The sequence below is a fragment of the Ursus maritimus genome, unplaced genomic scaffold (assembly GCF_017311325.1).
Source record: "Ursus maritimus isolate PB19 unplaced genomic scaffold, ASM1731132v1 scaffold_23, whole genome shotgun sequence".
In the NCBI taxonomy this organism is placed as follows: domain Eukaryota; kingdom Metazoa; phylum Chordata; class Mammalia; order Carnivora; family Ursidae; genus Ursus; species Ursus maritimus.
Genome location: NW_024424786.1, coordinates 35,327,221 through 35,354,200, shown reverse-complemented (window position 1 = coordinate 35,354,200; position 26,980 = coordinate 35,327,221). Strand labels below are relative to the sequence as shown.

General features: G+C 50.8%; 2 protein-coding genes across 2 annotated transcripts in view; one reads left to right on the top strand and one right to left on the bottom strand.

Moving 5' to 3' along the window:
* The first annotated feature begins 5,601 nt into the window (after window positions 1-5,601).
* Window positions 5,602-9,958, top strand: MPEG1 (macrophage expressed 1). Its single transcript, XM_008694172.2, has one exon. The coding sequence runs from the start codon at window positions 5,739-5,741 to the stop codon at window positions 7,887-7,889; it is 2,151 nt and encodes a 716-aa protein (XP_008692394.2). The 5' UTR covers window positions 5,602-5,738; the 3' UTR covers window positions 7,890-9,958.
* A 599-nt stretch (window positions 9,959-10,557) lies between these two features.
* Window positions 10,558-26,980, bottom strand: part of DTX4 (deltex E3 ubiquitin ligase 4) — a 33,294-nt gene continuing 16,871 nt past the window's right edge. Inside the window, exons 5-9 of the mRNA XM_040639138.1 lie at window positions 25,465-25,526; window positions 24,442-24,594; window positions 21,488-21,649; window positions 18,289-18,378; window positions 10,558-14,013 (exon numbers count right to left, since the gene is read on the bottom strand). Coding sequence (XP_040495072.1) covers window positions 13,780-14,013; window positions 18,289-18,378; window positions 21,488-21,649; window positions 24,442-24,594; window positions 25,465-25,526 — 701 coding nt within the window. The 3' untranslated portion in view covers window positions 10,558-13,779. The remainder of the gene's footprint in view (window positions 14,014-18,288; window positions 18,379-21,487; window positions 21,650-24,441; window positions 24,595-25,464; window positions 25,527-26,980) is intronic.

Sequence of the window (26,980 nt, the reverse complement as noted above, 5' to 3'; positions counted from 1 at the left end):
TCCAATCATGGGCTTCTATAATTCTATGATTCTAAATTGGGCATCAGTAAACTACAGACCACAGCCAAAATTCAGCCCCGCCCCCACCCCATTTTTGTAAATAAAGATTTATTGGCACACAGCATGGCCATGCATTTACATATCATCTCTTTCTGATTTACAAGGGCAGAATTGAGTAGTTACCACAGAGATCATTTGGTTGCAAAGCCTCAATTTTTTTTGCTCACTGGCCATTTACAGCAAAAATTTGTGAACCCCATTCTGAAAGACTCCTAGGATGAATTATTTGATAAAGCAACCAATCACTTCTAATTTACCTTTGTCATTAATCCAGATGGCATGGCTACTAGATTGTTTTCCTTAAAGAGATGCCTATCTTTTTTAGGATCTTAGTAAAAAATATTCAGGTGATCCCTCAGGGTCGGTACGGCTTCCCATGCTGTCAAATGGACAACAAGAGGAAAGTCAAGCTCTTGATTTGCTATAACATGCCTTTTCTCCTACTTCCATTGTGAGAGGACTGAACTACAGAGTCAGCCTGAACACGGCAGCAAGCTCAGCAAAGCTGAAAGCAGATACACACTGAGCTCCTACCTGGGTCATATGGAGATTTACGTGGACGATTTACAACCTCACCTGTTACATACAGGTAGATGCTACTGCTTATGTTTCATAGTTGAGGTGACAGAGGTTTAGGGAGGCTCCAGAATTTGCCCAAAGTCACATATGGAGCCAGGATGTTGCCTACATTTCAATTCTGAAAACTCTGTTTCACATCCATGTTTATCAGTCCAGACTTGAGATATTTTGAGTGACAATACTAAGCAGAACAAAATGTAGACTGAATAGACCCACAACCCAGCCCATGTTCTTCATGTCATATTTAGAGCACCAAAAAAAAAAAAAAAGAGAGAGAGAGAGAGAGACAGTAGGAATATCTCTTTTTTTAAAAAGACTTATTTATTTTAGAGAGAGAGTGAGTGAGCAAGAGAATGCAGAAGGAGAGGGAGAGGAAAAATCTCAAGTTGACTCCCCACTGAGCAAGGAGCCCACTGTAGGTCTCAATAACACAACCCTGAGATCATGACCCCAACCAAAAACAAGAGCTGGAAGCTCAACCCACCGAGCCACCCAGGCACCTCTGAGACAATAGGAATATTTCATTGGAGGACCCCAAGCTCCCAATTCCACATAATTTTGGAAGAACCACCTCACCTAATTTGCTTGTTTTACCTTAACCTATTCGTGATTATTTCGGGTAGAAAGAAAAATGTCTCTGCTCAAAGTCCCATCTGAAGATCCTGTGGTTAAAGAGGGAAAGATTGAACGTTAGACTGGTTTTGTTACCCAATAATGAAACAAATATAGAAATATGAAATCTGCCAGCTGTTGACTCAGGGAGGTCAAATGCCACTCAGTTATTTCTTTTGTTCAGCTATTCCTCAAAGAGGAAGTTACATGACAGGAAAGACGTGGGGACTGAGGATCGAGGACATAGAGGAATCCCACTGTATTTCCAGTCCCGTTGTGTACAAAGCCCTTCATGTGAAGATGCTTTCAGCTGAAGGAGAATACAAGAAGCACTCTTCATATTAGACTCATGTCATTAGGAACCTCAAAGGCAGATGGGGAGGGGGAATGTGTTGGTCCTAACTGCTCTGTCTCTGCAGAGCTTAGATTAGAAAGGAGATGGAAAGGGAAGAGAGCTTGGAGGGTTCACTTGTTCACCCAGACTCTTAAAAGAGCATTAAATTTGGTATTGGCTACTCCAAATATGGCACCTACAATGGGTGCCCAACAAATAATAGATGCTCAATAAGTATTTATTTAGGGAGGTGGGTTGGGGGGATGGGGTAACTGGGTGATGGGCATTAAGGAGGGCACACATGACTTGATGAGCACTGGGTGTTATACACAACTGATGAATTACTGAACTCTACCTCTGAAGATAATGATACACTATATGTTGGCTAATGAATTTAAATTTAAGAAAATAAGTGTTTATTTAGTGGGTGGATGAAACAGGCTTCCATTAGAATGTCCTGGAGAACCGTGTTGGGAAGGGTATGAAAGCAGCCTCAGAACTCAGCGGGAATGAATGGTATGGCTGATGAGTGATGTCTGCCATGATGTGGAATAAGGAAGCGCAGCCTAAAGATGGAGTCAGTGTTTGTTTCTTCTATAATGCAGTGGAAATGTCACCTTACATCACAGACTTGTGTCCCTCAAACCTACATATGGAAATGGCAAAGAGAAAAAAAGAGCAGAAAGGGAATAGTTGAAGCGAAAAAGCATTAGAAAAATTGGGAGGAAGAGGGAAGGGAAAAACGTTAACGGAGAAAAGAAAAAAAATGGCATAGGCTGCTAAATCCTGACCTAGATTTCAGTGGGAATGTGCGGCATTTCACATGGGCCTTCTGTTTTTACCAAGATTAAAAGGACTCAAGGAACCACAGTGTTCTTATTTTTGGGGTCAGAATGCAAACAATCCTGGTGGGAAGAGCAGTCTCAGAGGGGAAGGGCTTAACAAAGTAGCTCTCAAAACATCAGGTTAGCAATCCACTGTTCAGAAAAGAAAATACTGTCACTTTGTTAACTGATACCTCCTGGGTTTTCCAGAACCGAGTTTATTCCAGAGTCTATACAAGTCATTGTTCCTCAACCCATTTGGCGACCATTTGACTGGTTTCCTGGATCCCTGCTAAAAATAAGAAAGGGATTGGTCCCCGCAAACACAGCCAGGGTTTCCTGCCCATGTCAGACCTCAGGTGAAATGCAGAAGTAGGAAACAGCTGGGCCTGCTCCAAGCCCACACAGAACTGAACCTCAGACGTGAATCATGGTTTGGCTCAGAAGGTTGCACGTGCTCAAACTGAGAAAGAAAGCAGACGTGGGACTTCCCTCTTACCTCTTTCTGGAGGAAGTGAAATCAGGCTTCTGCAGCCCTGATGCGTATCTTTTGCAGAAAACATGGCCTTTTTCTTTTAGAGACCAAAGTTTGGTTTTTAGGCCCTTGAGAGCAGCTATCTGGAGAGTTCCTGCGATTGCGTATGCATTTCAGCACAAGAAAAAGCAGAGGAAGTTGCCGGTGAGCAAAGTAAAGCAAGGAAGGAATGAGTGGCCCCCATAGTCAAGGTCTCACAGCCACTTCCTCACATCTGACTGCCGTGGCCAGCAATTCCAGCCAGTAGCATGCAAAATTAAGTTGTGCTGGAATTCCCATCATTTTACACTTCTCTTTTCATTGTTTCTCCATGAATAGAAAAGAGAACTTCCCTGAACACAGCAATCACAGGCTTCAGATCATTTCAGGTATACGGAAATTCCAAAATAATTTGTTTCTTTGGTGTTTAAAATGCATTTTCATTGCTTCTTTTCCTGAGTACAAAAGCGATGATTATTCCATACCCATCCCTGTGTTTGGTACTTAGTAGATTCTCACTAAAAATGTGTCAGATAAGTAAAGATATGCTCCTTGCTGAATATTCAAAAAATACAGGAAAGTAAGAGGGAAAAATTTACGTCATCTGTAAAACCTACCAGCTGGATGTCATCGCTGTCAGTGGGTTGGTGTATCTCTCTAGTGATACATACGTGCACATTGTGGAGGTCACACTGAATGTCTGTCACTGAACATTACGGCATAAGAATTTCTTATGTCACTAAAATTTTTTGAAAATATAGTTATGATGGCTGTAAAATATTTTGTCATATGCATGCAATATAATTTCACTCCTGTTGGCTCTCTTAGCTATTTTCCCCTTTTTGTTATGGTAGAAATGAAGAAGACTGTCCAAAAACAGGACGACTGCGTGCATTCAGAGATATAGGAACACCTGCATAGAGGACGATCTATAATCCCATTGTTGCAGAAGAGCGAGAATATACCAGGCTCTAGCAACAGGTGAACAAAAAGTAATAAATTGTCAGCACGTCTCCAAAACTGGGGAAGTGCGAGGGTTTTCTCATGATGATGAACTAGGCCTGCAACAGTCTGACAAGGAGTGTGTGGGGATTTTAATAGTCTTATTGGAAGTACTTGAGGGCACTCACCTCTAATTTATCTAGTGGTAGAATCACTCTACTGAGCCTCAAATTTATAACTAACTCATTTATAAATTAGCCAGGACATCCCATGCACAAGCTCACTTCTCTGGCCAAATAGAAACTGGACACTGGCTCATACATGAATCCCTCCCAGACATAAGCAAATTCCTCCAAGCAGGATAACCTAGGCATGAATAAACCCAGAACATCACCAAGGTTTTAATAACAAGTGGAGTTCAACTTGTGAACCTGGACAACTGGTCTCATTCTACCTGAAAACACCTGTCACTGCATCGGTGGCAATATGCCGCCATGCAATTCCCTGAAATCTTTTCCCCAGGTTGCATGCAGGTGGTAGTGTATTGATACCTGTAAACCAAAACATGATGTTTTCATTCTCAGCACTGCGTCTGGTTTGGGGGGTCACGAGGGTACCATTGGGAGCTTCTTTAATTCCTTTGGCTTCTTTGGCTACCACTGAAGATGCACCCTAGTTGTCTTAAAGTAGTGATGGGCTGGGCTTCGATTAATTCTCGTACTAGATCAATGGGTCTGGAAACACTCTTCCAACTTATGGGGTCTAACAGACATAGCATTGGCACATAGAAGGAAATGCATGAAATTATGTTCTAATGATAGAACAAATGAATTGTTGCTTTAAAAAATGAGAAACAAAGGGGCACGTTCATGAGTACATGAACTTAGCAGAACAAAGAATTAGAGCTGCAACAACAGGTACCAACTTATTGCCAAGTGTAGACACACACACACACAAAGGATGTATAAGCGTGTATATATATATATATATATATACACACACAAATATTCCTTGCCCCTGTCTGCTTTTGATCAGTCAAAATCTAGATTAGAGTGTGGATTTTCTCTTTACTTACACATTTCTCCCTGAAAGGAAACAGCACAGTGTGGGGACCGCTTGCTTCCCTCTGAATGCCGAGGACAGTACACACTGAGCTTTCCAGCGTGTAGCAAAACCAGGTGGTCTTCGGGTCCCTGCAGCTCTGCCGCAGGTAATGGCACCGCCACAGTCTGGACTATTAGGCTTGTAACCGTGAAACCCCACAGGACTTGTGTCCAAGATCATCACTCCTGTGACCTGCCTTCACCCTCAGGGGAGTGGGAACCCCAGGCCTTGGCCTTGACCTTGACCTACGGCGAGCCTAGGTAAGGTGGAGGCAGGGTGCCTCCGCGACGGTGATGGTGCCGCTCTCCTCTGCATTTACAGTAAAAGGAAACCGCTATTGGAGTCCCAAGAGAGAGCCATCAAGGAAAATTTGAAACATCAGAGCAAAAAGTGAAACCAAGGCTTTCTTTCAAAGCCGGAAATCTCTAAGACATGCGGTCGCACTTTTTCTGAGAGCCCACCGCTGCAGGGTCACCAGCCCGGGGCTGGGGCCGGGGGGAGGCAGTTAGGGTAGTTAACGGTTAAGGATATAGGGCTGTCTTTGCCTAGCCAGGACAACATGAGTCTGCAAAGTCCCAAGGGGCCTTGGTATTCCAATTGCCTCTCATTTCCCTATTTTGCAATGACCTTAGCCTGAAGAGGAACTGGTGGCTTTAGGAGGACCGTTGTAAGCATCTGCTTTGGCAGCCGCCTTCTCTCCCATCTGTTCAGTTTGCGCCGAGCTCACGGCCGCTGCTAACGGCCGGCGTGTGGCCGGGCTGCCTGAGCCATGAACAGCCTCGGGGGCGCTCTCCTCTTCTGGGCGGTGGTAGCGTGGGCTAACACAGACGAGCCTTTGGGAGAGACAAGTGAGGCCGGATTTCAAAAATGCAAGAATACCTTAAAACTACCTGTTCTCGAGGTCTTACCCGGAGGGGGCTGGGACAACCTGCGGAACGTGGACATGGGACGGGTGATGGCCCTGGCTTACAGGAGCTGCAGGACCACGGAGGATGGGCAGTACATCATCCCCGATGAAATCGTCAGCATCGCCCAGAAACAGAGCAACCTGGAGATGAACTCCGAAATCCTGGAGTCCTGGGTGAATTATCAGAGCAGCACCTCCTTCTCCATCAACTCGGAGCTTTCCCTCTACTCCAAGGTCAATGGCAAATTCTCCTCTGATTTCCAGAAGATGAAGACCCTCCAAGTGAAAGACCAAGCGGTAACTACCCGGGTTCAGGTAAGAAACCTGATCTACACGGTCAAAATCAACTCGGCTTCAGAGCTAAGCTGGAAGTTTAAGAAAGAGCTCATGGACATCTCTGACCGCCTGGAGAACAACCAGACGCGGATGGCCACGTACCTGGCCGAGCTTCTGGTCCTCAACTACGGCACCCACGTCATCACCAGCGTGGACGCGGGCGCTGCTCTCATCCAGGAGGACCACATCAGGACCTCATTCTTGCAGGACGGCCAGAGCAGCCACACTGCCGTGACCGCAGCTGCGGGCATAGCCTTCATGAACATCGTGAACTACAAATTTGAGGAAAACTACACCTCGCAGAGCGCCCTCACCAAGGGCTATCTCTCGAACCGCACCAACTCCAGAGTGCGAAGCATCGGAGGGGTCCCTTTCTTCCCGGGCATCACCCTGCAGGCCTGGCAGCAGAGCATCGCCAACCACCTGGTGGCCGTAGACCGCGCGGGCCTGCCTCTGCATTTCTTCATCAACCCCGACACGCTGCCCGAGCTGCCGGGGCCCTTGGTGAAGAAGCTGTCGAGGACGGTGGAGGCCGCCGTGAGGCACTATTACACGTTCAACACCTACCCTGGCTGCACAGACGTCAATTCGCCCAACTTCAATTTTCAGGCCAACACGGACGACGGCTCTTGCGAGGGGAAGATGACCAACTTCTCCTTCGGAGGGGTCTATCAGGAATGCACCCAGCTCTCCGGGACGGAGGCTGCCCAGCTCTGCCAGAACCTGGAGCAGAAGAATCCGCTCACAGGGGATTTCTCCTGCCCCTCCGGCTACTCCCCAGTCCACCTGCTGTCGCAGACCCACGAAGAGGGCTACAACCACCTGGAGTGTCGGCGGAAGTGCACGCTCCTCATCTTCTGCAAGACGGTGTGCGAGGACGTGTTCCGGGTGGCCAAGGCTGAATTTAGGGCTTTCTGGTGCGCGGCGAGTGGCCAAATACCAGAAAACTCGGGACTGCTTTTCGGGGGCCTCTTCAGCAGTAAGAGCATAAACCCTTTGACAAATGCACAGTCCTGCCCAGCTGGCTATTTTCCACTGAGACTTTTTGAAAATCTCAAGGTATGTGCCTCCCAGGACTATGAGTTGGGGTACAGGTTTTCCGTCCCCTTCGGTGGGTTCTTCAGCTGCGCTGTCGGGAACCCCTTGGTAAATTCGGTTTCCAAAGACTTAAGGGCACCCTCTCTGAAAAAGTGCCCCGGGGGCTTCAGCCAACACCTAGCCCTCATCAGCGACGGATGCCAAGTGTCCTACTGCGTCAAGGCTGGGCTCTTCACGGGAGGGGCTCTGCCCCCTGCCAGGCTCCCGCCTTACACCCAGCCACCCCTCATGAGTCAGGCGGCCACCAACACTGTCATAGTGACTAATAGCGAGACGGCAAGCTCCTGGATTAAAGACCCCCAGACCCACCAGTGGAGGCTGGGGGAGCCCTTAGAGCTGCGCAGGGCCATGAGGGTCATCCGCGGGGACGGCAGTGGCCTGTCGGGAGGGGCGGCAGCTGGGGTCACGGTAGGGGTCACCACTGTGCTGGCCGCCGCCATTGCCCTGGCCATCTACGGCACCCGGAAGTACAAGAAGAGGGGATACGAGTCCCTGGAGGACGAGAGGCAGAGTTTGGCCGCGGGCACCGCGGAGACGGCAGGTTCCCCTGACCAAGAGCGGGAGCAGAGTCCGGCCTAGATCTCTCCCGGGAAACGTATCTCTCATCTCTGCAAGCATGCCTTCCATCCCTTCTCTCTCCACTTCTGCCTTCCTGAGGACTGGCGTGGCAGGTGCAAGAAAACGCAGGTATAACTTTGTGACTTCCTTAGGGCTCCTGGCCACGAAACGATCGGAGCTGCGTGGACAGGGCTGGGGTGGGGTAGGAGAACCCACATGACTTTTTAAGCCAAAGTCATCCTGGGGGCTAAAACATGAAGGGGGTATTTTTTCTCTGTGTGCACCATTGATTATCTTCACCTCAATGCGTATGTGAGAAAAGGGGGGGCACGTTGACCTTTGGATTTGGAGACCATACATTTAATCTGAGATTGGCCACTGTTTCCAATTCACGAGCTATAAGAATTTCTGTCTGTGTTACCCTCCCACTGTTGTTTTTAAAAAATCTCTCTGGATTTCATGCTCCTGGAGGCTGACAAGCCCCCCAGGAGATATGGGAAGTCCCGAGGGCCACTGATGTTCAGTGTTGAGGGCTGTGGATGGGGTCCTCTCAAGCTCATCTGAACAGCAAGACGTTGTGTCTACTAAGTCTGCGTTTTCCAGCTTTCCAGCCACAACTCAAACTCGCTCAGACCAGGCCACTCTTGGACTTCAGACTAGTGTCATAAAGTCCTCAAAAAAATACTTGAAATTACAGTCTTCTGTTAGGAGGTCAAGGGAGAAAGGATGGTTTGGAGACAAAGCGTGAGGGGAAAAAAAAGATGAGAACTGGACAAGATCCTTGTGCTCAGGGGAAACTGGTTACCCTTACCCCTGCCTGGCTTGTGGAGCTGCAGTTCGGGGGAGAACAAGCCTTCCGGTGTCTGTCACCAGAGCACTGCCCCTTCTCCGTCCGTGAGGGGCCCTTTCCCTTCCCGTCCTCACATCATGCGTATACACCCCAAACACACACGTGTGCAGCCCCTCAAACACACCCCCCAAAATACACAGACACACACCCCAAACACACGTGCTCACACAGCCCCCCCGCCACTACCACCACATTCCAACAAGAAGTCTGCATTTTTCTAGGGGCAGGAGACAAGGGAAAATACAAGAAGTCAAAGTAAGCCCACATCTAAGTATTATTTCCTCCCTGAAACTAAAACAGAGTAAAAACTACTAATTATGTATCCTACTTTGTTTTTTTTTCCCAGCAGAAAAGGGGCTGACATGATCAAGTCCATGTTTTTAAATGAAACAAAAAAGGCATCCAACACCATTTGTGACACATTTATTTCGGTTCCAGGCTGACCTCCCTCAGGCATCCAGCAGGACGCATGATGTGTTTCCCGGCATTTGGGGTTTTGCCCAATTTTATTTATTTATTTTTTCTATTTTTTTAGCCGGGGAGCGGGGGAGATTTGCCCAATTTTAATACCATTCTCACCAAATTGTAATGATTAGAGTGAGCCTATTACTACTTCTCCATGACATTAAAAAAGGATTTTTTTTCTTTATTAAGTAAACTCACAAACCCTGAGATCAAGCGTCACAGGCTCCAAGGACTGAGCCAGCCAGGCGTCCCTCCTCTACATTTTTCATAGTAATATATGTCTTCACCACATCAGATGCCACGAATGAGTTCATGGATATGAAGGCTAATCTTTCCTCACCTCATTAACGTTCACAGTCACGAGTTTAGGCTTAAAACGCTTACGTAAGTCCTGCTGAGGGGCTTTCAGCCTCCTAGCCTGTGGGAAGATGGGAAGGAGGCTACTCGTTCGTCTCCCTGTGATTGTGAGCCCTGCTCTACCGGCTGCCCAGCCACCAACACTGATTTCTGCAACCTCTTCTCTGAACCCTGCCACTTAAGCATTAAAATATTCGCCTAAACCTCTGGGTGTTTTGTGGGTAAATTTCAGCTGAAGTAACCACTTTTCTGCAAATTCCCCATGAACTCCTCGAAGACGACTGAGTCAGAGGCAAAGGACGGCTACCGGCTTTCAGACTTCTAATGCACTAACTGCCCTCTGAAATAAAACTCTTCACAGACTTGCATTTCTAACAAAATTATGCGTAAGTATGCATTAAAATGTGTACGTATGGAACACGCTGTCCGACTGCTCATTCACAGGAAATGAGAACTCAGGGGTGGCAGTTTTCGGCCAGCGCCTCATTTTGCAAAGTCAGAACCCAGAGCGGGACCGGGAGCGCAGGCTGGGCTCTGTGGAAAGACGAACCCCACTTCCCGCGAAAACAGCACTCTCTAGACTCTCCGGAATAGAGACACGTCTGGCTGTTCAGTGCTGCTTTGCGTTTCCAGTTTGTGTTTGTGTTAGCATCGGGATGATTAATACTAAACATTTCTTTGAGAAAGAACAGCCTGTAAACTACTGCAACATGCACTACATTGTGGTCAGGTGGAGGGAGCTGTAAGAAGCCAGCGTTCCTGTTTTTTAAGGCGGTCTTTTCCGCACAGATCCACTTGTATTTCCCCTGTCGTGCGGTCTGTTTCTTGAGAGGAACAAGAAGTCAAGCCAGGTCGCTTGGTCAAATGTGTGGGTGGGGAAGATGTGGGGAAAAAGAGAACAGGGACTCCCCCACCCCCATTCGGGGCTTGTGGTTGCTTACAGACCCAGGGAGGTGCCCCAAATGTCTCGTATTTAGGTGCCCCATCTGCAAAAAGCAGAAGGTTAACAGCAATTCGTGGTTGTTCACTTGCCATTTATTGTTCTGCACATACACCTCATGACCACCAGGTGGCGATGTCGTCTCACAGAGCTACACCACGGACGTCAAAACACGCCAAAGATTTACATTAGGACATTCACCTTCCCTCTCCCAGAAAACCCCCCCGCTCAACTGCCAGCGACCACAGACCAGAAAAGGGGACAGGGCCCTTTCTTGTACCACACGGGGCCTGCCCCCTACCCTCTCATGCACACGACAGTGCTATACCAGGACGAGTACTTTTGACCAAGTGTAAAACCACAGCAAGTCCCAAGTTTTACAAAAAAGCTGGGGGAAAGGGTATGAAACACAAAGGCACGCACAACCACATATACACAAGTAACCTTGAAGGGATGGGCCTCTGACAGTGTGTCTGCAACCCCATTTGTCATCCCTGGAGACTCAGGAAGGGAGAAGGTAGGCTGCTGGTGCCTGAAAGGAAAGGCCTGGGATTCCGCTCGCGGGCCAGGAGACACAGCGGGATCGGCAGTGGTGGGAAAACATCCTGTGCGGGAGGGGTGGGTGCTCAGGACCCCGGCTGGCAGGGTTCTCGCTGAGCCTGAGACTGTGCCTTTCCAGGCTGGCACAAAGGGACACCCCCCCCCACCATGCCTTGCCTGGCACAGTGTTAAAAAGGAGATTCAAGATCCCTTCTGCCTAGAAAGCCCCCAAGAAGAGCAGCATGAGGATGAGGTCATGCTTACGGAGCGTCCTCCAGGAGGAAGAGAACCGGGGCGCAGACATAGTCAGCCTCCTACGGGGGAAGTCTTGAAGGTATGAAGACCTGCTCTCAAAGTGGTATTGCCCCTGGCACGCCGTCTGCCCGCTCCATTCCGAGTCCTCTCCCTTCTTTGCTCAGCTGTCCCTTTCCCCACCCATCCCTTCTTCTCCCTGCTGCAGGGAAACCAGCCTCTCCCCCCTGCCCACAGCCATTTGTCAGACTGTATTTTCTTCCTCTCCCCGCCTACTCTACAGCTGTGTGTTTCCACCCACTGACCCTCCATCTGTTTCCTCATCCCCTCAGAAGACACTTGACCCGGGTCTCCGGCCGAAAGTGGAGATGGTACTAGGTCTACAGTGAGGCTCTTCAATGATCTCTGGTACACGGCAGCCTGGCAAAGGGCACAGAGTGTGATGTTAAACATGGCAGCGATGTCCCTTGTACTGAGTTCAGATGCTTCCTCCCGACTGGCAGGAAACTGTGCCCTGTGGTGCAGTGAACTCAGGCCCCACGTCCTGGTCCCCTGGTGAGATAAGATGGCCGCTGGATGATGGGAGAAACTGGACCTAAGGTGTCAGGCACGAGTCCTCCTATCAGAGCTCCCTCTGCTGGAGCCAGTTAGCATCCTGATAGCCATTTGGAGAATGAGGAAAGGCTCAGCACCAGCATGTCCCGAGGAACTGGGTGACACTCAGGTGAACCCACTGGCCACACCAACATCAAAATGGCTGCAGGCGAACAGCCAGCAGCTCCAGAGCCAGTTCGCAGGAAAACCTGGCTTCAGGTTCTAACTTAAGTACCATTTCTGAAGGTTCTTTTGTTTTAATTTTTCTAGCATCAAAAACTTTCCAAATATTATGAAATATATATGGATATATATATACGTCAAACCCCCAAAACATGAGGTATATAAATTCAAATTAGTATCCAGAGGAACTTCCCCCAAACACATAGTTCAAAGAACCCACTTTCAAAGGGGGAATTGGGTTTCCCTTCTTGATCCCCCTTCTCTCCTCCCTGACCCCCAGTTCATTCCTTAAGGGAAGCAAAAAGCAAGAGGAATGCTGGAGAGGAGACAGTCTTGGGACATAACCCAAATGCAGGCGGGACTGGACCATGATGTGGTCCCAACCCTGTTAGGAATGAGCTAAAAAGTCTCCCTCCACGCTCTAGGTCCATCTGTAATCGACGAGGGGCCCAGCAAAACCTCTGGGCTCTGATTGGCAAATGTGCATGGAGCAGATCAAAGCCCTCATAGAAACAAGACTGGACTAACTGGTTAGATCCGATCTTGGAAGAGATATAAAAAGGGGTCAGTCCAGCCCTCACCTTACACAGCTCCCAAGCACAGTTCCCTGGGGCATCTGGCAAGATGCATGGTCCTTACCACCTGGGTCCAAGTTGACTAGGGATGGGTTGGCTAAAAGTGAGACAAGTTAAGGAACCACAGCCTGATTGATCCCCATCAGAAATGGGGTTTGACAGTTTGCAAAACAGAATGGGAGAACAGGATGGGACTGTCCCCCAACCTGGCCCAGTGGTGCACACACGCACGCACACATATATATGCACACACAGATGGCACAGAGCCCAGCGGGGGCTCTACTCACAGTGACGTGATGAAACTCGTGGAATCTTTGAGCTGGTCTGGGATGAGTTGGGAAGAAGGCTATGGGCTCCTCTCCCTGAGGACAGTTCAGATGCTAGTGGGATGCAGACTCTGGTCTGATCAGAGAGGGGCTGGAAACATCATGGGATGCCACCCCAGAGAGGAATCCCAGAGTCCATCCATCCACACGAGAGAACCAGATGCCTCTTTGGACAGGTCAAAAATGTGAGGAGGGAGGGCCCAGAGAAGCCAAGGCTCTGATGAGAGCTGAATGTACTCCCAGAAGCCTTTGCCTCCCCGACCCTCTTGGCAAGAAGTGCTTCCTCGCTGTACACCGAGGCATCAATTTCTGATGTCACAGCAGTTTAGCGGTTCACCCCTTTGCCCCCCAATCTTGCACAGTGAGAGCTCCTCGCCTCCAGAGGAGGAGAGAAAAGCAGAAACTCCGCTCTCAAAGGAGAGTGGAAGCAGCAAGAAGCCAGCTGAGGTACAGAACCTCAGGCTTCACAAGGCCAGGGTATAGAGTGCCCGTGCACTGTCCGTACCCTAAGTGTGCTGACTGTGCCCCCTACTTAGGGGGCGGGGGGTTCTTGCCTACCTAGCACCGAAAACTCCATGGGAACAGACCAAGGATGGCCCTCATCCCATGTCCCCGTTGTGATGGATGCGGTTTATGGATGACGTCACCTTACTCAATCTCGCTTCCCCCTGTGGCCAGGAGGGATGGGGGATGGGCACAGGACAGAAGGGGAGATGAGGGCGTTGGGAGGGCATGGCACCAACTTCCACCTTGGCTCTCCCGCTTCCTGCCCTGTGGTCCCCATGGCCCCTCCTGACCCAAAGACACCCCCCCACCCCCGCTCCCCAGCTCAGTCCTTCTCCTGGGCAGTGCTGTCCTCAGAAATGCCCTGGGCAGCCAGTTCAGCCAGCACATTATCCAGGTAATTGGCATCTGGGTAGCCGTGACCTGTGAGATTAGAGCCGAACTCTGTCTTGTGGTGGACCTCGTTCCAGATGACGGTATCTGACTCGCCTGTGGTGCTGGAGGTCCCGATGGCAAAGATGAGGCGGCGGTCCCAGGCCACAAGCAGCAGCTTCAGCACCTAAGCGAGTCAAGACAGGAGACCAAAGGCAGACATTTAGTGTTGGTCAAAGACGATGCCTTGGGCGGTAGAGTCTTCCCGAGGGTCCGCCTCTTCTTGCACCACGATAACCCAAGCAGCACAGGGAATAGAAGGAGTCTGGGTGTGGAGCCAGGGAGCCGCAAGTGAAGTCTTGGTTCTGTCACCAAAGAACTGTGCGAACGTGGACAAATTACATCACCTTCCTTACCTACAAAATGGCAGTGCTGTCATGTGCTAAACGCTACCGGCGCTTTCGTCGCAGAGACTGGCACACGCTACTCGAGAAACGTGAGCTACCGACGTCACGGCTAAAGACAGGACCTAGGAATTCAAGGCACTACGATCCGAGAGCTTCTGAGGCTCTGCCCTCTCCTACCAGCACCCCCCGAGTGTGGCATTAGCGCGCACACAGCTGAAGACGTGCCGTTGTTCTCTGGTGCCGTGGCTCAAGTGTTGTGCCGTCTGCCTGGTCACGTCTATTTGCTATTTCACATCTGTCCTGGAGGCAGACCTCACACTTGGAGGCAGAGCTGGCAGGGGCGATCACCGTCTCTATGTTATAGGTGAGGCCCAGAGAGGTGTCAGGGCTTGCAGAATGTTCTAATTCAGCTAAACTTAAAAAAAATCATTGTTGAGTAAGACAACTGCCTAACGCCCTATCCAGCATGAAGAAAGCACCCAGTGAACATGCCCTGGATTCAAAAAAGAACGACCACGGGGCACCTGGGTGACTCAGTCGGTTGAGCATCCGACCCTTGATTTCGGCTCCTCTCCTGATCTCGGGGTCGTGAGATCGAGCCCTGAGACGGGCCCCATGCTCAGCGGGGAGTCTACTTCTCTCCCTCTCTCTCTAAAAAATAAACAAGCATTAATAAATCTTAAAAAAAAAAAGATCTACCATCAACATGGGACGGGCTGGAGGTGCGGGGTTATGACAGTCATAGCAATAACGATATATTAGCATATTAGAAATGTGATCGACCTTCCCCTGAGTGTTCTCTTACAAGTCGCAAGCACTGGGTCATGGGGTAGTTACAACAATCAGATAGGACAGGTATTCTCATGCACCCCCTTTCTGCAGATGATGAAGCTCAGCAGAATAAGATTTGCCCCGGTCATGAGCCCAGTAAGTGCAGAGGGGGACCTTGACCTTGACCTTAGGACCGCCCGACTTCACCCTCCATGGTCTGAATCACTACTCTGCTGACTCTCAGACGCGGAGCCGCATAGATGTCATGCAGGAAGATGCTTCCGAACTGCGTGTCGGAGGGAGGGGAGGGCGTGAATACAGTTGACCCTTGAGCGACACGGGCTTGAACTGCACAGGCCCACCGACATATGGTCTTTTTTTTTTTACAGTCCTATAAAAACTTGTACAGTTACAGTACTTGCAATTTTCTTAATAACATTTTCTGTTGTCTTGCTTACTTTATTATAAGAATACAGTATTTCATAACCATAACCTACAAAATAACATGTCAATTGCCTATGTTATCGGCAAGATGCCTGGTCAACGGTAGGCTATTAGTGGTTAAGTTTTGGGGAAGTCAAAAATATTATGTGGAGGGGCACCTGGGTGGCTCAGTCGGTTATGTGTCCAACTCGATTTCAGCTCAGGTCATGATCTCAGGGTCTTGGGATGGAGCCCTGCGTGGGGCTCCCTGCTCAGCGGGGAGTCTGCTTGAGGATTCTTTCCCTCGGCCCCTCCCCCCACTCTCTCTCTCAAATAAATATATTTTTAAAAAGTTATGTGTGGATATCAACTTCAGGAGGATGGGGATCAGCGCCCCTGACCCCTGAGTTGTTAAAGGGTTAACTGTATATCAGTAGAAAAGGACATGGAGACACAGCAAGTAAATACAAGCCAAAGCGTGTGTAATTTCAACAAGAGCTGTCACCACGCTGGGCATTGTACAAATGCTACTTTCATTTAATTTTTACAACGTCCTGTCTATGCAGATAGAAATTATCACCACTCTTTTATAGATCCGGAAACTAAGACTTCAGGATGTTAATCTTCATGCCAGTCCCCACATCTGGTAAACTGCAAAACTAGAACAAGGCCACATCTGGCTCCAAAACGCATGGCTCTTATCACCTTGCTGTGCAAGAGCCCAAGGTTAGGACCCCGGAGCAGCAGGCAGATGAAGGATAAAGGTGAGGAATTAGTATGCGGGGAAGGTTGAGACCCACACTGTCGTAGGTCCCATATGCCAAGCTGAGAAGGTATGACATTGTAAAGAAGGAAGGGAAAGGTACCAATAATTTTGGTTTTTTTCTACTTTATTTCTTTTCAACAAAAAAGCTTGATGCTAGAAACCGTGCTTTGGGATACCTAACCTGGGGTGGGGGCCACCTGGGTGACTCAGTCTGTTAAGCATCCGACCCTTGATCTCAGCTCAGGTCTTGACCTCAGGATTGTGAGTTCAAGCCCTGCGCTGGGCTCCACGCTGGGCACGGAGCCTACTTTAAAAAAAGGGTACTTAACCCGGTGGCAGGTGAAAGATGAAAGTATTTACTAGGTTGGCAGTGGCAGGATTAGAAAAGGAGTCAAACGGGTTTAGCGGGCAGTTCACAGGGAAATGCCCCGAGTGGCGCAGTCGTTCAGAGCAAGAGTCCACTAACATGTCCAACCTGGGTCCCAGGGATCCCGGGTATGTCATTAACAAGGGGAAGGAGGCCTGGAAAAGGGGCAGCTCTTGGCAAGAGTTTAGCAGTAGGACTTCACAGTGGACATGTTTAGCCCCAGCTGGGACTGTCGGTCTGGGCTCAGGTACAGACGTGTCTGTTCAGGACTAATCCAAACTCCTCATCTGAGGACCCTGCACTGGGCACATCTTCACAACATGGTTAATTTTCCCATTGTTCCAAACGATCTGCTTCCTCCTCCATAAGAGGAGAACGTAGCCTTACCCTTTGCCATGGGACCCAGGGGTCCACTTGTAGGCAGTTCATGACCCCATGGTTCGTAGAGTGCCCATGACCTGCTGGGCTCGGGGAAACGTGCGTAGGAGCACAAGCTTCGAGGGGCAACCCTAGGAGGACTGTACCATCCCACGTGGGCTCTCTCTTGGTCCTCGGCCCCGTTCCCTGGGAAGGGCATAGGTCACAGAAGGGCTGCTCCTTCATCCTGGATTCCAGGATATGGAACCACACGGAGCAGAGTGAACTGACTGACAGCAGCAGACAAGCCACAGCCACCGGCATGCAAAGTGCATGAGAAATAAACATGTGTGGGAGTCGGCCTCCGAGACTGAGGTTGCTTGTTACACAGCATGACCTGGGGAAAGCTAGCTAAAACACACCTCTTGGGGCACCTAGGTGGCTCAGTCAGTGAAGCATCTGCCTTCGGCTAGGGTCGTGATTTCAGGGTCCTGGGATCGAGTCCCACATCAGGCTCCCTGCTTGGCACGGAGTCTGCTTCTCCCTCTGCTTCTGCCCCTCCCCCTCCCCCTGCTCATGATCTCCCTCACTCTCTCTCTCTGTCTCAAATAAATAAAATAAAATCTTAAAAAATAAAATAAAATCCACCTCTTGTCCAGCATTGCCCCCTAGTACCCCACCAGAAGGGCACAACACCCCCCTAGACCAATGGTTCTTATCCTTTTTGAGATGAGGGAAAGTTTTGAAAATCCAATGATTTTCTGGCCTTCGCCACAGAAAAACAAACATAAAAACTTTATTCTAACTTTACAATTTACAGAACCACCGAAGCCTGAACACGAATCACTGGGAATCCAGGAACCCAGTGATTTTTCCATTTGCCTTTTTGGGACAGGCAGAGAGTAGAAAAGCACATTATAAAAAAGGAATCTCCCCCAAATTAAGAACCCTGCCCCAGAGCAGTGCCTCCGAAGCTTTAACGTGCTGTCAGATCACCTGGCATCTTGTTAAAATGAACTGGTTCTAAGCTTCTGCATTTCTACCAAGCTTGTAGGTGTGGCCCCCGGTGCTGGTCCCTGGACCAGCTGCTAAGCAGCAAAGCCTGAGAGAAAGGGTCCTAAAATGGGTGAATTCTTGCCGGTACTATCCAGGAGAGGACACAGCCCTGTCCCCACCTCCCCGCAAGCGAAACAAATTCTAACCCTATGCACCCTTACCTACGGCTGACTCAAATATGACCTTGGTTACCATGTGCGTCTAAGAGTAAAAAGAGGCCCCGCTCTTTTTAGATTGTGCATGGCAGGAAGCAAAACTTGGGGCCCTGTCAGAGAAGTCAGTCCTCCCCCGCCCCACCCAGACTCCCGCTCTTACTTTTCTCCCCTTCTCGCTGTCTGGAAGGTAACAGTGTCGTGGGAAGCCACGGGCGCTGAAACTCTTCCCAGGATTCGGGTGTTCTGGCCCCTGAAAACAGAAAGAAAGACAGCAAAGGGGAGTTTTCAAAAAATTTTTAATGAAGCGGTGCAGACCGTGACGAATTCAAACAATGATGACAATACTAAGGGTCGTAGTGTCTAGACAGAGAACAGATCCCCAGGCCGTGACAGTAGCGGTTTCACGCATGCCCCGTGGAGTCATTAGACCTGGGTTTGGACCCAGAGCTGTCGCCTCCCAGGGGTGTTGGCTGGAGCCCTCTCCCGGGGCGTGGGTTCCCCATCCGTTAAATAGGGAGAATGGAATGTTAAGTGCACTTGGCCCCGGTGCCTAGAAAAGCTCCATCAGCTATGCCGGGTCTTTTGTTTTACAAAAGAGGAAAACCTGCCCCCTAGAGAGGTTACAGGGCTTCTCCAACAGCTTTGCCAAGACTCAAGTCCAGGTTTCCTGGGGCGCACTGACCTGTTTACCTCCAACCGACTCAGAATCACAGAAGTGCCTCTGGGCCAGGGGCCGTGCGATCACCTTCTTAATCCACTCACCCACTGAGGGACAGTGAGGTTCCTTCCCTGTCTTGGCCATTGTGAGTAATGCTGCGGTGAATGTGGGGTGCACCAAAACCCCAATTAGGCAAGCAGTCTCGGGCCACAGGGTGGGAAAGAAACCGAAGCAGAAATCAGCCAGAAACCAGGCGTCCTAATCGGGGTCCAGCATGAGTCCACAGGCCCCCTGAGCAGCTCAGGAAAAAGGCGGGGTTTTCTCCCACTACCACCACACAGATTTCCCCCAACCCGTTCCCGCCCACATACAAAAGTCTGCCTGTAATTTCTGAGCATCTCTGACCCCTGTGGGTCTGTGGAGCCCCTTGAAAGTCCCTTCTAGATGACACCAATATAATACTGGTAAACCCATGCGGCTCCCGGCACAAGCTCTCACACAAATGGTGAACGAGTTCTGGCTGAAAACAATGAGTGAACGAGCGAATGAATGCATGAATGACAAAATTGCAAGAAAACACAGACTTTTGGGGGTTTTGTTGGTTTTTTTCGTTTTGTTTTGTCTTACAGTGGATGGTGGTTCCAAACTGATGTTAAAATCCTGTGATATAAACATTTTAATAGCGTGGTTGAAGGTCATCTATACTGTGGCAAACTGAACAGCGTTTAAGGGCACTCCTGGAGAAGGGAGAGGTGCCTGGGGCCGAGAGGCAACCCCGTCTTCCTGGAGATGCTCGGAGATGCAGGGCCCACAGCTCCGAATTTCGTATTCATGCGACATCAGTCCACATTTACAAGGCGCTCACGGCCACGGCTGTTTGCCAGCCAGGCTGCCCGGCGGAAGGGCCCATTCCCACCACGGCCCTGCCTGCGCCTCGCCCGCCTGGGACGTGCCCGGGGTGCGGCCAGCACGGACGGCCGCCTGGCACCGACCCAGCCGGGCTGCGCGCTCCCGGCTGTCGCTAAGCACAGCAGTCACGACTACCTCCCCCGCATCGAGTTTCTCGCCCAGGGAACCCTCCTCTGAAGTGAAGGCGGAGCTTCAACTTCTCGACTCCTCATGGAAGCCCAAGCCCTTGGGGACTCGGGGAGTCTCTGGGGACAGGGACAGACTTGGCCCTGGGTGTCCTGCTGCGGACTCTCAGGGATGGGTCTACGGAGCGGCTGTCCTGACCCCAGAGAGATGCATTTCCCTTGACACACGCTTGGGTTTTCCTGGAGGAGCCCCTCGACCCCCTAGTGCCCCCTCCGATCTCCAATCCCGGAGCCTGGGAAAAGAGCCTCCCGCGAAATTGCCCCGCCCGACTTCGCCCACTGCGGTCTCTTCCACTCGCCGCCACGGCCTCGGCTGTTTCTCCCGACTCCCATGTCATCAGTCATGTCCCCACCATCCCAACTGGCTGCCTCCCACCATTCCGGAAGTCTCGGCGGCCCCCCGCACCCACCCATATCTCGCTCTCCCTTGTCCCCAGCGCCTCCCGTGTTCAGGCCCCGTGACCGGAGCGGTCTCTAACTGGCCCATCAGGTCATCATCCCTCATTCTTCTGCCGGGCTGGCCTTCCTGAAGCGCATTCCCCACGACACAACTTTCCCTACTGCCAGTCCCGCCAGGAGCCTCGCAGGGCTCCCCACAGCCTGGCAGGCGAAGTTGCAGCCCCCCGCATGTCCTTCCATGGCCTGGCCACAGTCCTCCTTCACTGTCTAGTCTTCTCCATCCTTCATGCGCCCTCCTCCCACCCCCCACCTTTGCAAGTCGTAAGCCCCACATTAGACTCGTCCTCGTGGGCCTTCAACACCTGTCCGCTACGACTCCGTTGTGTCCTTCTGCTACAAACGTTCTCCGCGACTTCGTGGCTCTCACGGCTCTCACGTCAGTGCCCTGCAGCGGGAAGTCTCCTCCAGCCCTCCCAGACAGACGGACATAAGCCCTCTTCCTCACCCTGACAAGCAGCATACTCAGAGAACGCCAGGGACCAGGCCCTGAGCGCCGGAGCCCTGGGCCCGATACCAAAGGTGCACGTGCAACGCGACTCCTAGCCTCACAGACCCTGCGCGGGAGGCTCCCGCTGTGCAGATAAGGACACCAAGCTCAGAAAGGTCAAGTGGTCGCCCAAGGTACCGGCCGATAGGGAGTCAGCCAGCAGTCAGAACCCAGGCCCGTCAGACTTGGAGACCCTGTGCGGCCTCCCGCGGCAGTGACCCCTGGTGCACACCGCGTTCTGCCCTATACTTCAGTGCTGTGTACTTATCTTCCCAGACTGGCTGGTAAGCCCCTCAGGGAAGAACCAGGTTTATTATTCAATTCTTTCACAGACTATCACACGCCCCTATTTTATTTCTTCCATGTGACTCACACGAGTTGGAAGTATCTTGCTTGTGGACCTGTGTGCTGTCTTCCTCATCCCGCTAGAGGGGGAAAGACATCTATGAACTAGGAGGCAGGCCCTTACCAGACAGGGAATCTGCCAGCACCCTGACCTTGGACTTCCCAGCCTCCAGAACGTGAGAAATAAATTCCTGTTGTTTAAAAGCCACCCGATCTATGGTCTTTTGTTCCAGCTGCCTGAGGAGGAAGACACACATATTACCTGCAAACATGGACACTTAAAACACTATACAGCCATGGCGGAGCGTGGGCTCACCTGAATGCCGGGAGGGATGCTGTAGACGATCCGGATGGTTTTGCAGTCGGGGTGGCCGGGCAGGGAGTGGGGGATGAGGTGGTACTCCATCTTCCCCGGGGGCTGGGTACCCGTCTTCACTCCATAAATGGTCTTACAGGTTGGACACTGCAGACTGCCATCCTGAGGGGACAAGACAGGAACAGCCAGATGGGGAATCAGTTTTGGTAACAACCTCCCCACCCAGCGCTGGAAGGAAACAAAGATAAAGGGCCAGGGGAACAAAATGCACCCAAATAAGTACATTCCACAACTCAGCTCCCTACTAAGGGACGTGTACGAGGGACCCCACCCTTGAAAGGGAGACCAGCTCCCACGGGCAGGGTACATCGTTATTTAACTGCTAAGTACTAATGAGTGGGACAGACAACAAAGCACGAGGGAGCCCCCACTGCTGAACTGCCAAGCATCACAAGCCCTGAGGAGCTTGCTAGAAATAAAGATGCCTGGATCGCTCCCCAGGACACCCAGTTGGATTGGTCGAGGGTGGGGGGTTGGCTACAGAACATAGCGGTTAAGAGTACGAACTCTGAAGTCAAACTCCCTGGACTTCATTCTCAGCTCTGCCATCCACCTGCTGTGTGACCTTGGGCAAATTAATTAACTTCTCTGGGCCTTGTGTTTTTTGTTTTTGTTTTTTTACAGAACAAGGAAAATAATAGTATCTGTCTCACCGGGTTGTTGGAAAGATTAAATTAGATAACCCACAGGAAGTGTTATACACCATGAAGTGGTGTATCTAAATGTTATTCGTGCTTTTATGATCTCTGTGGCCAGTCTAATGCTCGTACAGGTTTGCAAACCACTGCTCTGGAAAGAGAGAGTGGGTGCCATGTGCGGGAGTAGATGAAGCTGACTTTTAAGAAAATGGTCCCTGAAGAAGAGCTGTGAATTGGCTTTGAAGGAGGGAGGACAAGGTCTACACACGCCGTGAAGGAGGGATTGGGTCATCAGTTACAGCATTTTAAACCTTACGACAGAGTTTACACCCTGTTTCATTTAGGCCTCACCTGATAGAGGCTGAAAAGGAATATTAGCTTTATTATTATTATTAGCCTTAAAAATGAGCCCCTTTGACAGATAGGAAGACTGAGGCACAGCACAGTTGAAGGATAGGCCCCTCGCTGGCTGTGTTGGGGGGCAGGGCCAGACTCTGGATGCAGAGATATAAGGGGCCCTGGCTTCACAGCCGGGGGGCGGGGGGGCAGCGAGGCGTGGCCTGTGTGGGTGGGAGAAGCCTTGTTCCCAGGCTTTCCTGAAGAAAGTGGGTGAGAAGGAAGATGTGAGCAGGGAGCAATGTGTGAAGAAGGGACTGTCGCACAGCGGGGACGGAAGCTCTCCAGGACATCCGCACCACCTCAGGACAACAGAGATCCTTTACGGAGCTATGTGGGGACTTTTCAACGGAAGCTCTACGAATTTAAAAGAATAACTCGTATTCAGGGCAATGGAGAAGGTTCCTTCATGTGATCGATGGAAGGAAACCCAAGGCTTGGGGTCAAGAGCCCAGGGTCCCGCTCTCTGCTCTGGCCTTAACTTGCTTCATGACCTTGGGTGGGGGTGAATCACTCCAGTTCGTTTCTCTCCGGGCCCTTTTGTTCCGTCTTCTGTGCAAAGAAAATTTAAAATGCACGCTTCAAAGTATTAGTGCAAAGAGAAGGAAGGCTAGTGTCTTGAGACATATTTCTAAAGCACTATGGAAATAAATGCCAAAAGGTGCTAGATTATTCTTGAAAACAGACACCAGAAAGGGAATGAATGTGCTAAAAACCCCTTTAAATCCAAAATAACCTCTTAAAATGCAAAGTCCCAATGAAACCCTTTAACCTAGGGTCAGGAAAGTGAGCACCAGATCCGGACAGGTTTCGCCATCAGTGACTGAGCGTGAGCTCTCTGAGACAGAGAAAGATCCCAAGGTCGGCGCTATGGGAACTTAAATCACAGGGCTATATAAAGATGAAGGGGGAAAATTACAGCTCTCATATCAAGGAGATATCACATTGAATAATAATGGTAATAATACCCTGTAAAGTAGGTATTGTTTTATCTCCATTTCCAGATGCAAAATGAAATCTCAGAGAGACTGAAAATCTTGCCCAAGGTCATTCAGTTGCTAAGCCAGGGTTCCAGCCTCTCTTGCCTCTACTTTTTCCCACAGCAGGAGAAGTCCAGAGCAGCCTCCGAAAGCCAGACTTTTTTTTTGGGGGGGGGGGGGGCGTGGGGAATGAGTAAGCAGCTGAGGATATCAGGGAAATCTCAGACTCTGATGCAATCCAAGCCGGTCTGGAGAAGCAAGTAGGATTTGAATTCATGGAGATAGAAGAGTGATGGTTATTCCAGGCACAGCGAAGACCATGAGAAAAGTCAGTGGCTTCGAGAAAGCTCGGACAGCGTGAGGAGACTTCTAGATTCCTGGGAACCAGCTTCAAGGAGGGTACCACTTCACCATCAATAATGGACAAGAGAGCATCACAAACAGCCTTCCCTTCCTCCAACTGGAGGCTTCGAAGGGCCGACCAGGAACGCTTTGGCAACCGTCCCTAATGCCTCTGAAAGGGTGATCGAGGGTGTTTTGAAATTGTCCAAAGAAAATGAATCGTAGCTGAAAATCTCTAGCCCTGGAGAAGGATGGGCAATCTGGGAAATCCATCTACACTGGTAGCAATGAGCACCACCATGGGCCCATTCTCATGGACGTCCCACCCTAAGAACCTTCAGGGACTGGAAGTCCACACTTCTCAGACCGTCATACCCAGTGTAGAGACTGGGGGCAGTTGGCTAAGACAGGTTATAATTTTCGTGGAGGCCTGATCCTGCTAAGAACAGCCAAGGCGCCCCAGATCACCGGGGCGCAACCCCCATAGGGCCCCGCACACAGGTGGCAGGCGCCACCCCCTCCCCCGGCCGGCGCTAACCTTGTTGCCGTTGTTGTACATGGCGACCAGACAGTAGATGTGGTAGACGTGGCCGCATCGGGACAGCTTGCCCACCAGGTCGGGCTTGACTGTTGGCTGCAGGCCCTTGTAGCCCGAGGGGGCCGTGAGGCGCTCCATGCAGATGGTGCAGTCCTGGGGGTGGGAGGGAACAGAGCAGAGAGGCCGTCAGCTCTCGCCCGGGCCTGGGAAGCCAGAGCATCTCCACCGTGATCTTCGCATGGTTAGAGGTCAGGCGAGTTGTCCCTGCTACTCTTCTAGAAAACCCACAAACCAAGATAGAGACAGAGGTGCCTTTGGGAACCTAAATGTAGCTTTATCTCACTTTACGCAACAGAACAATTCTTAAAATAATTGCTGGTCGCGGTCCGTGCTTCCTGGGGCTCACCCACAAAGCTCTAATCTCCTTCGGCGCAATGATGATGCCCTGTCCTTCCTTGGTGTTCTCCAGTGACTTGGGGAGGAAACAGACTCTTGCCGATAGACCCTTTCAGCTCTACGTTCGCAAAGAAATTGTTCGTGCAGGGTACCAAGAGGGGCTGCGATTTAAATCGGTCTACAAGAGGATTCCTCAAACTTGGCGCTATTTGCATTTGGGGTTGGAGAATTCTTCACTGAGCAGGCTGTCCTGGGCACGTGTGGGTGTTTGGCACCCTCGGCCTGTGCCCACAAGCATTCCCTCTCCCCTCCAGACTTGCAAAATCCCGACTGGCTGAGAACCACCGATCTACATCAGGCCCATTTAAAACTCAGTTCCCGTAGCTTACCGTACTGTTCGTCTTAAATTCAGACTGTTCATGGAAGGGTAGCTCTTTGCTAAACGGGGTGGGTAAGCGGGTCAAGGGGTGTCTGGAGCTCCAGACCACCGACCTCAGAGCCCCGTGTCAGCTCTGACCAGCTCTGTACCGGTCAAGACACAGAAAGCTGCTCCCACCGCATCCGGAGGAAAAACCCAGCAGGAGAAATGCTGGCAGGTGAGCCCTGCCCCGCTCCCCCTGCACTCACCTCATCCGGGGGGTGACGGACTTTCTGCAGGTACTTCTTCAGCACTTCCTCCGGAGTTTTACCTGTTGGGGGAGGACGGGGGACAGGACAGTTGGTGGGCCACCAAGACAGAGAGAGGTAAGGGATCAAACAGCCTTGTCAAGCGGGGCAGGCCAGAGAGGGGCGTCATCGGCCAGGCTCCCAGCAGAAAAGGGGAGCAATTCATTCTGCAATCGGATTTAAGACTCTGAAAGGGAATCAGCAGATGGAGGAAAGAGAGACACAGAGGTGTCTGACGGGGTGGGAGGTGTTTGTGCCTCTCTTTACCTCCCGCAGTCTTTTCCCTGACATCCCCCTGGGGCCTATTATCGCCAAACCCGCTTTTCGCCCGAGATAGGGCGAGTGAGTTTCCCTTCCATATCATCCCAGCCTGGGCATGCCCAATCCATGTGGTGAGGGGACGCCTGAAGGCACTGTGTAAACTGTTACACGTTAAAAAAAAAAAAAAAAAAAAAAACACCCATGAGGTAGGCTTATCGCTTTCCCTTTGCAACGTGCTAAGTACTGTCTCGATCTAGAATGTGGTGTCGGAGTGGTATTATTTTCATGGGAAAGCAGGAAGTGAGGCCCACAGCTTCAAGATGGTGTTCCTTGGCCACTGACGGTGCTGTGCCTGCCAGCAGACAGCCCGGCCGGGGGAAGCATCCCACCAGGCTGCAGAAAATCTGGTTTCTGGGGGCCAGGGACCCGGAGGAGGCAGCCCGGTGTGAAGGCAGGAGGCAGGATGACAGGGCCTTCGATGGGTCAGTGCCTCCCGGGGCACCTACCTCTCTAAGCTGCTCGAGTGTCTGTTTTCTCGCTCGCTCAGAGGGGTGCTTTGACAACGCAGCGAGCTAACGGACACACAGTCCTGGGGTGCTTTTCCAGCTAAGGGTCCAACCTAAGCTACTACTAATCACAGGAAGAGCGTGAAAGTGTGAAATCCTGCCCTTTCTTATCAGATGATGAACAAGGCAATCGAGTTCATTTAAGGAGAGAACTTTGGAGGGAGCAGGAAAGGAAGGCAAGGGTTTGAGGAAGCGGATCGCGCAGCCGCCAAAAGCAGGGATGCAGGCCCTTCCTTCCCACTGTCCTGCTCCCAAGAATTAAGCATCTATTAATTGAGAGCCTACGACTTGCCAGGCCCTGGGCCAAGTTACAATATAGGTGAGATCCCAATGAAACTTCAAAACATGGTTTCAAGGTGGGGGCTTGGGGTGATGGTCAAAACATTTCACAACCAGGACCAGCAGCCGGAAAGACCAGCTGCAGAGCTGAGGCGGGGTCCTTTGGAGCGAGTGTAGACGCAGGTATGGACCCCTGAGTGGCGGGATTGTGCACGGGCAGGAAGGAGGGCCTGAAGGAAGGTTCGCGTGGCCAGGGTCTGGGGGCTCTAGAGGGACACAGGACAATGGTTACTCCCCAGCTGGCTTGGACGAATTCTGGGGCACACCTGCCCGACACTGGTTGTGAGCATTTCTACCCCATCGCAAAGGTA

What these genes read in the sequence shown, in the direction of transcription:
- MPEG1 (XM_008694172.2), top strand. Translation starts at nt 5,739, where the DNA reads ATGAACAGCCTCGGGGGCGCTCTCCTCTTCTGGGCGGTGGTAGCGTGG.